Raw genomic sequence first — 13,315 nt, 5'->3', positions numbered from 1 at the left:
TTCTCATTTGCTATGAAAAATTCTCTTTCACCTTGAATAAAGGATTTTAGTTTCACTAAATCAAAATGAACACGACAAATAACAGGAGATGCAAGCCCTATGCATTTGCTGTATACAAAATCATAGTAATTTAATGCTTAAGCATTTGGTGTATCATCAAGCATTTAACACAAAATATCAAGGCAAGAAAATTTTAAGCAACAAATGCAATGAAGATCTGAAATGGAAACACAGAAGCTTTGATAGAGTGAAATTTGAAGCCAATACATTGTATATAAAAACTACATCAAACTACATTGTATATAAAAACCAATACATTGTATATATTAGAGAGAGTCTGGACTCTATGAGTTCAAAGTTCAGTTTTTGCTCTTTGAATGGATCAAGTTTGGACCATACAAGTGATTGTCAAGACTTCAGATATAGATGCATCCATTTTCGCCTTCTTTTGAACTCCAGTTAGACAAAAGTTCCTTCATATCCCATGCCTTATTCTTGAAGCAAAACCTGCTAAAACCACCGAAACTAACAGAAAAACAAGTTAAACACCAAAAAGAGACTATGAAACTTGGTTTAAAGAGATGCGCAATAAAGATCAACACTTTCAACTTTTAAATTGACATGAGGGCTGGGAGTTTCAAAATTATTTATTAAAACAAATAAATTAAAGTAAAAGTAGGAAGAAAATAATAAATAACGTTGGACCATTTAAATCCCTTGACCATGTCTAATTCTACCATATAAAATAGGTTATGATTTTAAATGTTGTCAAGATGTTTTTGCCGAAATTAATTATAGTATTAAGTTCTACAAGCTCTAGTAAACCATAAAGAGAGCAGACATACTTTGTTGGAGTGTCAAGATCGAGCTCTGCCAGTGAAACGGTCGTCTTAGTTGAAAAACTAGCTAGAGACGTCTTGATCTTTTCTGATATGGGTCCTTTGTTGGGTGATTCTCTGCACCGTCACAGCTTCTCTTAATATTACAACTTGTATTTTCTTTCAGCATCTGAAGCCAATGGTTCTGATTATGATGATGATGATGACCTTGGGCATATTGAAGATAGATCCCACAACTTCTCATTTTAAGTTCTATGCTATTGCCACATCGATAAGAGCCCACGAATACTGGTTGGATCAATATTTCCTAGAAACTGCAATTTGAGGGAAAAAGGTCACCGACAGTTCTGGATACAATGTACCACTGTCACAGCTTGTACTCCAATAAAATAAACCACCAATATGGTAGAGTTTACACATGGACTCTAAAAATACATTATCCACTAGTTCAGAATGACTACCCTGGGAAGTCGTCAATTCACATTTTGAAATGCATAATCTCTATTCTCACATTCATCGTCATCACTAAATGGAACATGATGGAAGAAGAAAGCAAATCCCAAGAAATTGTTGATTTCATACCAATTCAGAGGAAGCTCTACTGTTACTTCACATCCCATATTCTGATGCTCTCCCTCTCTCTCTATCTCTATCTATATAATTAGGATGGAGTAAGGCAGGACAAGACAATTCTAAAACTCTCTTTGAATAATAATAGAAAAAAAAATATAATTTTAGAACTCTCCTTGCATAAAAATAGAAAAAATTATCTAAACTACTCCTAATTCATTTATCTTCATCTCAAAATCATCTTATTAGGGAGTGAATGAAGGGCAACCCCAGAAAACCAACCTTATTGTCATCCCTACTTTTGTTTAGCAAAATCAATAATAAGAATTTTATAATTAACTCATGTCATGGGTCCACCTATGCAATCACTCTCTTAATACATTCCAAAGCAATATTCAAATTGAAAATATTTCTCCTCTTAAGCTTGATTGCCCTATAAATAAAATAAAATTAGAATTTTACTTGCGATAGATGAACTAACTTATTAGGATTTAGATTATGTGCCTTTTGACTAGTTAGTCACTTACAATATCATATATATTTGAGTTATTTGTGTAATTTCTACACCAAATTTGTTTAGAAAATAGTTTATGCCTCAAGAAATAATTACTCGGGGAATACTACCCTAAAGGTGGTTTATGAGTTAGAATGAATTCAAATGATTTTTGAATTTTTAGGCCTATGGATTTTGACCAACGGTGCTTAGGGATAGAAATTTTGGTGACACTAGTTGGGTTTTTGTACCAAGCATGAGAGAATAACAATGCTAGTTTGGTTTGTGTCAATATTTGTTTAATTCCAACCAAACAACAACAACCAATAAAGAGAGAATAAAGTAATATTAAAGATACAATAAAGAATTTGTGCTCTTACCAATAAGCCTTTGGAGACACTATTTGGAAACATTTTTGGTAGAGCTTGTAAATGACTTAAAACATGCACAGTTTTTTATGCATGAGGCACGCAAATCAAGTCTATAATGGTTCAAGACCGGTGGAGTAGTTTATTTTAAACAGGTCTTGAAATTTTTTATTTTATCAATCTATTAGGCTTTGTATGCAATGAAAGGAAAAAAACAAAAACAAAATAGTTTTTTTAGTCCGCATAAATTTTCATGATAGCTTGAATGGGCAAACTGAAGATAGAGATGGTTGAATTACAAAGAAAGGTTTGCTGACGTACCTGGTGATATGATTTAGTTTGCAGCTTGAGATCTGTGTTGGGTTCTCTCAATCCTCTGCTTGGTCGTGTTCTGCATCATCACAACTTCTCTTAAAATTACCATTGATATCTTCTGCTGCCAATCTATTGTCACCAGAATTCTCAGGAAGATTCAACAACATGGGCATATGGTAGTGTTCATCATGTTGGGTGTCATGAAAACCCAACGGGGTATGGTTATGTTGATGATCTTGAGAGTATATAAGATGGATCCCACAACTTTTCCAGTCATACCAACCAGGAAAAAATGTAGCCTTAAGGTGCACATATTGCTTGGAGTCGAGCATATCCAGCATAGTCATCTTAGGATAGTACCCCACCCACAGTCCATATGCACTACCATCAATCACGCAGAAGTCATCGCTGGACTTAAACCGAAAGCTCTCCATGTCTTCTTCTGAATCCCCCCAGAAGGTCAAACGACAATCCATTCCAGAATAACACATTGTTGTACCAAGACGGAAAAATGCAAATCCGAGGAAGTGGTCATCCTGATACCAATTCATAGGAAGCTCTATTCTTATTTGGCTTCCCATTTCCTGATGCAATACCCACTCTGGAATTTCATTACTTCCAAGAATAATTTTCCCCCAGTCGTCTCTGTCAGAAGGCTGGACAGTTAAAGGTAACATGTAAATTAATGGCGTGGCATTGAAGAAAACATTTATAGATTAGATTAGATTGTGCATAAAATCAAGAAACCCCATTACATTACAAAACATGGTTATAATTAGAACTATTAATTGCACAGAAAATAGGAAATTGAAATGAATATAATTACTTTTGCAATTCATAGAGAAAAAAATTTCAATAAAAATTGTACCTGAAGTTGGAACCATTTGAGGAGAGAAGACCAGAGAAGACTTGATGGAGTTGATAATGTTCCCAGACCTGTGCAGCCGTATGCATCTATCCTTAGTAGGCTTGATGGAAGCTGTGGAATTTCTTTAAGTTTCTTGCAGTGACGGATGATAAGGTGTTCCAGATTACGACATCCAGTAATACCATCAGGTATGCGATGAATACTGGTTTCGCTTAGATCTAAATATGTTAGTGATGATAGGCCCCATAAATTATGGGCGATTTCTCCATCCATCAGAAACAAGTTATCTAAGCTTTGAAAACTCCACCAGTCCTGTTTGAACCCCTCGAAAATTTCCTTCCTCTGTGATTCCAGAGAAGAAATTAGAAAATAGTAAATTAGAACTATTTATTGCAAAGAAAATGGCAAACACGAACATGAAAACGAACTTCCGTGTTCTCACGAACATGAAAGTTTCTTTTTTGAAGAATATTTTATGTTGAGCCGCATTCAATAAGATTGAGACGCGTGGCAAAGAACTTTATAAAAGAGGCAAGTTCTGGAAAAGAATTCAATTTTTTTTAACCAAAACACTTGGCGCCGTCTGTACGAACCGACAAAAAGCCCCATAAAAAACGATTGGAGTTCCGGTGAATCGGGGATGCCAGACAAGGATACAAGGATATTGACAGTAGCAGGAGAACCAACCGGAAAAACAAGACCAAAACAGGGATCACTTGAGGAACATATCTAGCACAGAAATTACGGTCATAAGATCTGAGAATTTCTTTGGCTGGCGGCCGCTGATGATCCCACGATCAGAGTTTGATTTCCGAATCGTAGTGAGAAGAGTGGACCATCGGATCGTGCAAAGTCGGCCATAGCTATATGACGCTGTTTCCCCATCTGGTGAAAGTTGCCTATGATTGGCCATGGATATGGACCCGGTGGAAGTGATGGAGACTTTGATTTGAGATGCTTGAGGATGAGATAGATGAGAGGCAGGAGAAGAAGGATCAAAGGGAAGAGTTTGGTTTCTTCAGTTAAAGCTGTTTGAGCCATTAATTTCATGAAACAAAGCGGGTATGTGCCGTGCAAATATGGTTTGTGAAGGAGCCTTCTTATAATGGAAAATGGGGTTTGGATTATAGATCTGCTTAGTTCAACTGGTCCACATGCTTTGGATTGTAGTAGCGGATATTGTAATGAAAGAGAGGCTGATAGAGAGTCAATCATCCAGATTTCCCATCAATAATGATGTTGCCATTGGAAAAGGTACTCTCTGTCTTTTTTAGTGCTTTAACGGATTGAAAATCAATACCATCCTTTGAAGTTCTGAAATTATTGTATTTCTATTATACCTCAAAATGATAGTAAGAATGATGGGGATGACAAGTATAATAGAAGCTTCCCCTTCCTCCACTCAAGTAGGCAGTATTTAATTTAACAAAGCTATCTATTCAAACCTATTGACTCTTAAGACTCACCGATTACTTTAAAATTTGGGGTAGGTTTTTACAAAATAATCATGAACAGGAACTCTTATTTTTCTGTACATCAAAGCCCAGCACTATTATTTTTCTCATGCTTTATGTGACATCATTGTTAGAGGCTTGTGGAAAGGTTTTTCAAATTCTTAATTAGTATAGACTTCTTTTAAATATATATATATATATATTATAGAATACTTTTAATCTTAGATTTTCTCAAAAAAAAAAATCACAAAGGCGAAATGGCCACTACTATGAAATGTCCACCAAGATGAAATGCCTACTAAGACGAAATGTCCACCAAGGCAAAATGCTAACTTAGACGAAATGTCCACCAAGACGAAATGCCCACTAAGACAAAATGCCTACTAAGACGAAATGTCCACCAAGGCAAAATGCCAACTTAGACAAAATGTCCACTAAGGCAAAATGCCTACTAAGGAGAAATGCACACAAAGACAAAATGTCCATCAAGGCAAAATGCCCACTAAGGTGAAATGCCCACTAAGACGAAATGTCCATAGAGGCAAAATGCTCACTAAGATGAAATGTCCACCGAGGCGAAATGCCCAACAAGGCAAGTGCTCATCTAGACAAAATGTTCATCTAGGCAAAATGCCTATCAAGGCCAAATGTTTGTGTAGGTGAAGTGTCCATCTAGATATTTAAATATCCAACAAAGCAAAAAACCTGTTGAGTCCAAATAAAGCAAAGTTCCCAACAAAAAAATAATAATAATAAAATATAAATAATAAAGAAATAAATAATCATCATTTTTAGGAGACCAACACATAATTGAGAAAATGAGACTTTTGAATCGGTTTCATTATGAACCTTCTAGAAACAACACTTAATAAATAGTAAGTGGTCCTACCAAACAAAACATATTTTCTCTCACCTAAAAACTTCTTGACAAAGCTTATATGAGAAGAAAAAGGGGGACAAGTGAAGTGGACAAACTTCAACAAGTGAACAAATTTCACCACTAAACGAGAATTGAATTCGAGGCAAACACGAACCATCCATGTTAGCAAGAAAGCGAACTTTCGTATTCTCACAAACACGAAAGTTTCTGTTTCAAAGAATATTTTCTGTTGAGCCACATTCACTAAGATTGAGACGCGTGACAAACAACTTTATAAAGGAGGAAAGTTCTGGAAGAGAATTCAATTTTTTGAACCAAAACAAATAGTAAATTGAAATGAATATAGTTACTTCTGCAATTCATAAAGAAAAAAGATTTCAATAAAAATCGTACCTGAAGGTGGAACTTTTTAAGGAGAGAAGACCAGAGAAGACTTGATGGAGTTGATAATGTTCCCAGGTCTGTGCAGCCGCGTGCATCTATCCTTCGTAGGCGTGATGGAAGCTTTGGAATTTCTTTAAGTTTCTTGCAGTGACGGATGATAAGGTGTTTCAGATTACGACATCCAGTAATACCATCAGGTATGCGATGAATACTGGTTTCACTTAGATCTAAAGATTCTAGTGATGATAGGCCCCATAAATTATTGGCGATTCTTCCATCCATCAGAAACATGAGCTCTAAGCATTTAAAACTCTGCAAGTCCAGTTTGAGCCCCTTAATATATTCCATCCTCTGTGATTCCGGAGAAGAAATTAGAAAATAGTAAATTAGAACTATTTATTGCAAAGAAAATAATAAATTGAAATGAATATGATTACTTTCGCAATTCAAAGAGAAAAAAGATTTCAATAAAAATCGTACCTGAACTTTCCTGAACCATTTGAGGAGAGAAGACCAGAGAAGACTTGATGGAGTTGATAATGTTCCCAGGTCTGTGCAGCCGCGTGCATCTATCCTCAGTAGGCTTGATGGAAGCTTTGGAATTTCTTTAAGTTTCTTGCAGTGACGGATAATAAGGTGTTTCAGATTACAACATTCAGTAATAGCAGCAGGTATGTGATGAATATTGGATTCACTTAGATCTAAAGATTCTAGTGATGATAGGCACCATAAATTATTGGCGACTGTTCCATCCATCAGAAACAAGTGCTCTAAGCTTTTAAAACTCTGCAAGTCCAGTTTGAGCTCCTTAAGATATTCCGTTATCTGTGATTCCAGAGAAGTCCCCAGGTTTGGCTGATCACTGACATAGAGTTCATCTAGGAATTTCAACCTACCAGTGTTACTCGGAAGACTCTTCTTCCCGTTTTTCAAACTTAACTTCCCAAGTTTGGTGAGATCATCAATTGAGGAGGGAAATTCTTTAATGGCACTAGTCTTATCCAAACAAAGATAACCTTGGATGGAACTGCTTTCCATCTCCAAATATTTCTCCATGTCCAAACTCTGTACATAGGTGAATCCTATCTGCATAAAACGTCTTTGCTAAAAAGAAAAACACAGTATTAAGTAAAAAGATCATACCTGTGGAAGCCCTTGAATTTCTTCAAGCATCTTGCAGTCGCTCATATTAAGAAATTCCAGGTTACTAAGTTGAGTGATGACGACAGATATGCTGCAGATTTCTGCTCCTCTTATAGATATCATCTTCAAGGAAGCCAATTGCGAACCAATACTACCTAAAGATTCCAGGTTCCACTTCTCCGGATGTTTATGGAGTCTTGAACAGTTTGCAAGACGGGGAGTTGTAAGATGTCTCAAATGATAAAGGCTGCTTGGAAGAGTTGCAAGGTTTTTGCAATTATCCAGTACCAAGAGTCGAAGATCAACTAGATTTTCAATTGATGATGGTAGCCCTTTTATAGCCGTTTCACACAAAAAAAGACATTGTAAACTATTCATATTTTCGGAGATTTCGGGAAAAGCCTCTAAGTTTGAGCAACCATTAAGATTGAGATACACAAGAGACTTCAACCTACATATGCTGAGTGGAAGGCTTTTCAAATTTTTGCACTCAGGCAGATCCAAGTATTGAAGTGCAGTGAGATGATCCACTGAGGAGGGTAATTCTTTTATCGCTGTCCCACCTAACTCAAGCCACAATAAACGTTTCATATTCCTTTTGATCTCTGGAAATATTTCAAGATTGGAGCAACTTGAGAGATAAAGAGTTTCAAGAGATTCCAAACACTCAACAGTGCGTGGCAAACTTCTGAGCCTTTTGCAACCTTTCAAACTCAGTAAAGTAAGTTTCTTTAGAACTCCAATAGATTGGTCAACACAGCGCAAACTTGTACAACCTTCAAGAATTAGTGTCTCCAAATTTTTCATGCATGAGAAATTTGACACTTCGATGAGCTTCTTTGAGTGACTTAGGTCAACCACCTTCAAAGCTTGCAAACACTGACAAAAGAAATTTATTTTAATAAATAAGGTTTCCATAAACTTCAAAATTAATATAAAGTCAAAAAACTACAATATAACTAAATATTTATCATACCTTATTCCCTTTCCAAATTTTTTTTATGTTACTAGATTGCAAGTTGAGTTCTACCAAGTTCTCCCCATCAAAATGTGATGGCAAGAATTTCAAAGGATATCTATCCCAATAGAGATATCTCAACTCGTAAGAGGGAAATTCAAAATTTTTGGGAAGAAGCACTTTGTAATCCCTTTTAGTAACGCCATAGTGATGACTACTCCGATAAACTTTGAATAATCTAAGATTATTCATCTGCTTGAAAGCTTCATTAGTAAACTGAATCTCTTTCGATGTAGCCATGTCTAGGAATATCCCTTCAATTGCTTTGGTCCCCTGAAAAAAGAGTAGAGAATAAGTGAGGAAGAAAAAGTGAAAACCTTGCTAAAATTATATCACCATGTATCTAATTAAACAAAAATATGTCATTGAAACTCATATATATTAGCTCTTACCATTTCTCTTCGTAATACACGATACACATCGTCAGGTTCCCATAATCTGGTCCATTTTCCCAGATCTCTAGGATACTCTTCACGAACAATTTCCCGACCCATTTCTTGTAATAGATCATGCATCCCAATGGTGCCATGGAAAAATGTTATTAGACACTTGTCACTAAGAACTTTTATTCCAATAGTTGCATTGAATCCACAACTATCTAGTATTCTAGTAACAAAATTCTCATTCTGCCCTTTGAAGAAACATGCAATATCGAGGAATAGTTCCTTCTCAAAATCATCTAACCCGTCAAAGCTTGTCCTAAGAACATTTTGGACATCCTTGTTGGGTTTTCTTTTTAGTTTACATAATTCACTTTCCCATTCTCGTATTTCTTTCCTAAAAAGAAAAGAACCCAAAACTTTAAGAGCTAACGGGACACCTCCAGTGTAATCTACCACGCGCTTAGACAATTCTACATAATGTTCTTCAGGAAGATCTTTTTTAAAGGCATGTTGGCTAAATAGTTGAGTAGCTTCCTTTTGATTTAACTCCTTAACCTCATGTAATGCATCAACTCCATGCACATTTAGCAAATGTCGATCTCTGGATGTTATGATGATTCTGCTTCCTGGACCAAACCAATCATGCTTTCCTGCTAAATATTCCAACTGTTTCGACTCATCCACATCATCCAAAACAACAAGGACCTTTTTTGTTTGGAGCCTTTCCTTTATCACTTGGATTCCTTCATGACTAGTACTTATTGTTGGATTTTTTCTCTTTAGGATACTATTAATAAGTTGTTGTTGTAATCGAACTAGACCACAATCAACTTTGAAATTTTCTCTCACATTTTCAAGAAAGCTAATTCCCTCAAATTTAGTTGAGATTTCATTATAAATAGCTTTGCTCATGGTAGTTTTACCGATTCCACCAAAACCATAGATCCCAACCATGCGAACATCATTTGATTCAACTTCTATCAAAGATTTGAGTTTTTCTAAACGGAGGTTCATTCCAATGATGTTATCTTCAACATGTAAAAGTTGATGACTCGTTTTAAGGATATCATCAATAATGTTCTCAATAACTTTTGACTCATACCTGACAATTGTAAAGAATAACAAAATATGCAATAAGCTACAATGGGTTGCAAAAGATAACAAATATGAAGTACTTAAATGGAATTAGGAGTTAATGGAATGTAAATAAAAAGGGATTAAACCACATGTATTAAATTACATATGCAAGTACAATTTCATTTTGTTATATCTAGTATACTTGTTGCAAAAAACAAAAAATATATATAAAATTAAATAAGATTCTGTTGATTTGTGCTACTCAATTTGTTGGAAGGCTCATATAGAAGTTCATCTCTCTAGGATTGATATTACTTTCCATTTATGATGAAGGATTCTATCATGAGGGGGTTCATAGAGACAATGACTAGTTTTCCTAGAGCAAAGGCAATTTGCAAGACTAGCTTACCACCTTAGTAATGTTTTTGTTTATTTGAGCATCACTTATGACTGTCCTCTCTTTTTACTAATTTGTGTTCAAATCATGGTAACTCAACTAATAAAAACTTAAGAGTTTTGTTTCTTATAGGAGTGCAAATTCCTATTTTTATCCTGATCATGCTTTAGTCCCATTTTGGTTGTTAATGTGGTATTTGAGTATAATTATGGCAATGAAGTTAAAGGTGCATGCTTCAAGGCTAAAGGAATTTGAACAAGGGAAAGAAGATGAGATGAGGAAGCACAAACCAAGAAAGCCAAGGAAAAGAGGTTAAAGATGTTATATTGAATTGTCTTAATTTTCATTTGAATACCAAAGTCAATACTACATGCAAAAGGAAGCTCATATCGGTTTGCCATTTTAATGTGGCATGTACAAGTTTAAGTCAGAGACTTCCAGAAGCAATATCGAAAATTCCGATACAGGACGATAGAATATCAAAAATTTTAAACAAGCTCCAAAAGCACAAACCAAGAAAGCAGAAGAAAAGAGGTTAAAGATGTTAGATTGAATTGGCTTATCATTTTCTCATATTTGATTTTAATATGAAAAACAAAAAAAAAAATCAATTATAATTAAAGTTATTTGAAAACTTTTGTATTTTAAAATTATTTAATTTTTTATATGAAAGAATTAAAATAAGTAAAATTAGTTTCAAATAACATATAAAAATATTTGTCCTTCTAATTAATATTGGTTATAAAGAACTTTGAAGCAAAATAAATCTAAAAGCTTAGGAAAATCTATGTGAGAAATCACAAATGGCAAAAAATCAAATTCCATACAATTCATAAACTTTGGTTTTAGAAGAACTTATCCCAAGTTTTAAAAGTAATAAAAAATAAATAAATTTTAAAAAATCCTAAATTAAGTAAAGGTGAAGACAATTTATACTGACCGATAATTTCGCAGATCATATCCCGCTAGATTGCCTGCTTCTGTCAAGGCCGTCCTCCACTTTTGAATCTCCTTTTTCTTTTCTTGGTTGGCATCTTTTTGGTGATAAGCAAATGCTTTTCCATACCCCCCACTTTGTCTTCGCACTTCTGATGGATCCACATCATAGAAAATTGGAACAACTCTTCTTTGCTTTGCTTTCATACACTCGATAATTTTGACAAGCTCGTTTAAACACCACTTAGAGTAAGCATAGTTTTTCGAGAAAATGACAAAGAAAACCTTTGATTCCTCGATGGCCTGAATGAGTGCTTCTGCAATGACTCCTCCTGTCTCAAGCTCTTCATCATCTTTGAAGGTGTTAATTCCATTTGTAACTAAAGCACGGTAGAGATGACCCGTAAAATTTTTACGGGTGTCTTCCCCTCTGAAACTCAAGAACGCATCATAACTCGAAGGAGGAATAGAAGTAGAAAAGGAAGAGGGTTTTCGGCTGCTAGTGGAAGCCATTGTTGGATTGTGCTTGTGCTAAACTTACAAGAGGGTTACGAAGGATTAAATTCTAAGAGGAATAAAACTTCTTTTTATAGACTGTTGATCTTGTTGGACAGGAAAGAAAGCAGGAAGTTTCAGCCAAATTATATCACTTTTGCTGTAATCCTTTAGCATTGACGTTGAATGAAGACTTGCTGGGTCACCTCACCTTCCCACTTTGCTTTTGTCCCGAAGACTAGACCAGGCTTCGCTCTCTCGATGGTGGGTTCCAAGTAAATTAAAGGAACGTTCCGCCAAAGACTTGCCAAGTCTCTCTCTCATTTTTCCTTCCTTTTTTTTCTATTTTATTTTTATTATTTTTAAGCTTGCTTAGGTACTTTAGGCCCGCGAGGGAACCCGTTTTAAAATTAATGCCCGTGGTACTTGTTTTATAAACTCATTCACTTGTTAAATGCATTCATCTCCTTTTTATTTATTTATAAGTAAGTTTTCTAATTATCAATTTATCAAATGAATATGAAAATTATATTTTAGAGTGGAAAATGAATAATAACAATGAGCTATAATATTTTAAAATTTTACATATTTTTCTATTTTTGAAAAATGAGTATTAATAGTAAAGAATAAATATAAAATGAATGAATAATGTAAATAATATAATGATAAATTTAATAAATGCTAGCATTAATAATACAAAAACATAAATAATATTTTTGAAAAAAAATTATGATTTTTTAGTAAATATCAGATAATTCTATTAATATTTTAACACAATCATTAATTTTATTGTTTTTTATTAAGAAAAATGAATAATATTTTAAAACATCAGAAAAATAATTGTGTAATACCCAAAGGTATATTACTTCGACTATTAAACAAAAGTTTATATAGCTTTCTTATAAATTTATTAACTTTATCTATTTTTTTTATTAGACTTTAAGCTTCTTATTAAACAATAATAATATTTTAGTAGGTATCTTAGAATTATATGGATATTAATATTTTAATAAAATCATAAATTTTATTTCTTTTTGTTAAGAGTACAAAATAATATTTTTAAAAAATTAAAAAATATGTAGTATGTAATACCCTTATGTCTATAGATGTATTACTCATACAATTGACCAAAAATTTATGAAAAGTGCTTTGAATAAAGTGCTTCAATTGATGGTTTCACACTATAAAAAGGCTATTATGGTCACATCACTCTGCATTTGCCCTGACATGATTATTATATATTTTCCCTATTGCTTTGAATGAACACTAGACCAGACATCACTCTCTCGACGGAGGGTTCCACGTAAATTAAAGGAAACATCGCGGCCCGCTCTGGTTAGCTGGCAGGTCATTTTCTCTCCTTTCTATTTTTCTGCTTCTTCTTCTACCCTTTTTCCCTGTCCTTTCCCTCCTGTTTCTTTTGAAGCTTTCTTTTTGGCTTGAATCCCGTCCCGTGATACCCTCTGTTCAAAAAATAGTGCTTTGTCATCAAGTCTCTACTCTATTCCCTAAGCATTGGCATCCAATGAACAGCTCCGGTCAGCAGGCATGGGCTCTTCAACCACCTTCATGGCCGACCATCACGCCTCTTGCCGTGTGCATACAGCTGGTCTTCCTCTAGAAAGGGGTCCCCCCTCTTTACTTAAAAAAAGGAAGAAGAAAATCCCCTTCTCTCCGGGTGGTCCCAAAAGCTAA

General features: G+C 34.6%; 1 protein-coding gene across 1 annotated transcript; it reads right to left on the bottom strand.

Annotated features, from left to right (window-relative positions):
- Positions 1-214: 214 nt before the first annotated feature.
- On the bottom strand, positions 215-11,791 carry LOC117905880 (disease resistance protein RPV1-like). The gene is made up of 10 exons (XM_034818749.1): positions 11,130-11,791; positions 8,725-9,817; positions 8,291-8,605; positions 7,315-8,193; positions 6,652-7,236; positions 6,181-6,522; positions 3,454-3,795; positions 2,592-3,241; positions 846-1,153; positions 215-525 (listed from the first exon to the last, which is right to left on the bottom strand). The coding sequence occupies exons 1-8, from the start codon at positions 11,636-11,638 to the stop codon at positions 2,639-2,641; spliced, it is 4,668 nt and encodes a 1,555-aa protein (XP_034674640.1). The 5' UTR covers positions 11,639-11,791; the 3' UTR covers positions 215-525; positions 846-1,153; positions 2,592-2,638.
- Between the last annotated feature and the right edge of the window lie 1,524 nt (positions 11,792-13,315).

Source organism: Vitis riparia, chromosome 18, assembly GCF_004353265.1.
Source record: "Vitis riparia cultivar Riparia Gloire de Montpellier isolate 1030 chromosome 18, EGFV_Vit.rip_1.0, whole genome shotgun sequence".
NCBI lineage: Eukaryota > Viridiplantae > Streptophyta > Magnoliopsida > Vitales > Vitaceae > Vitis > Vitis riparia.
The sequence above is the reverse complement of the archived record's forward strand: the minus strand, read 5'-3'. Positions and strand labels throughout refer to the sequence as shown.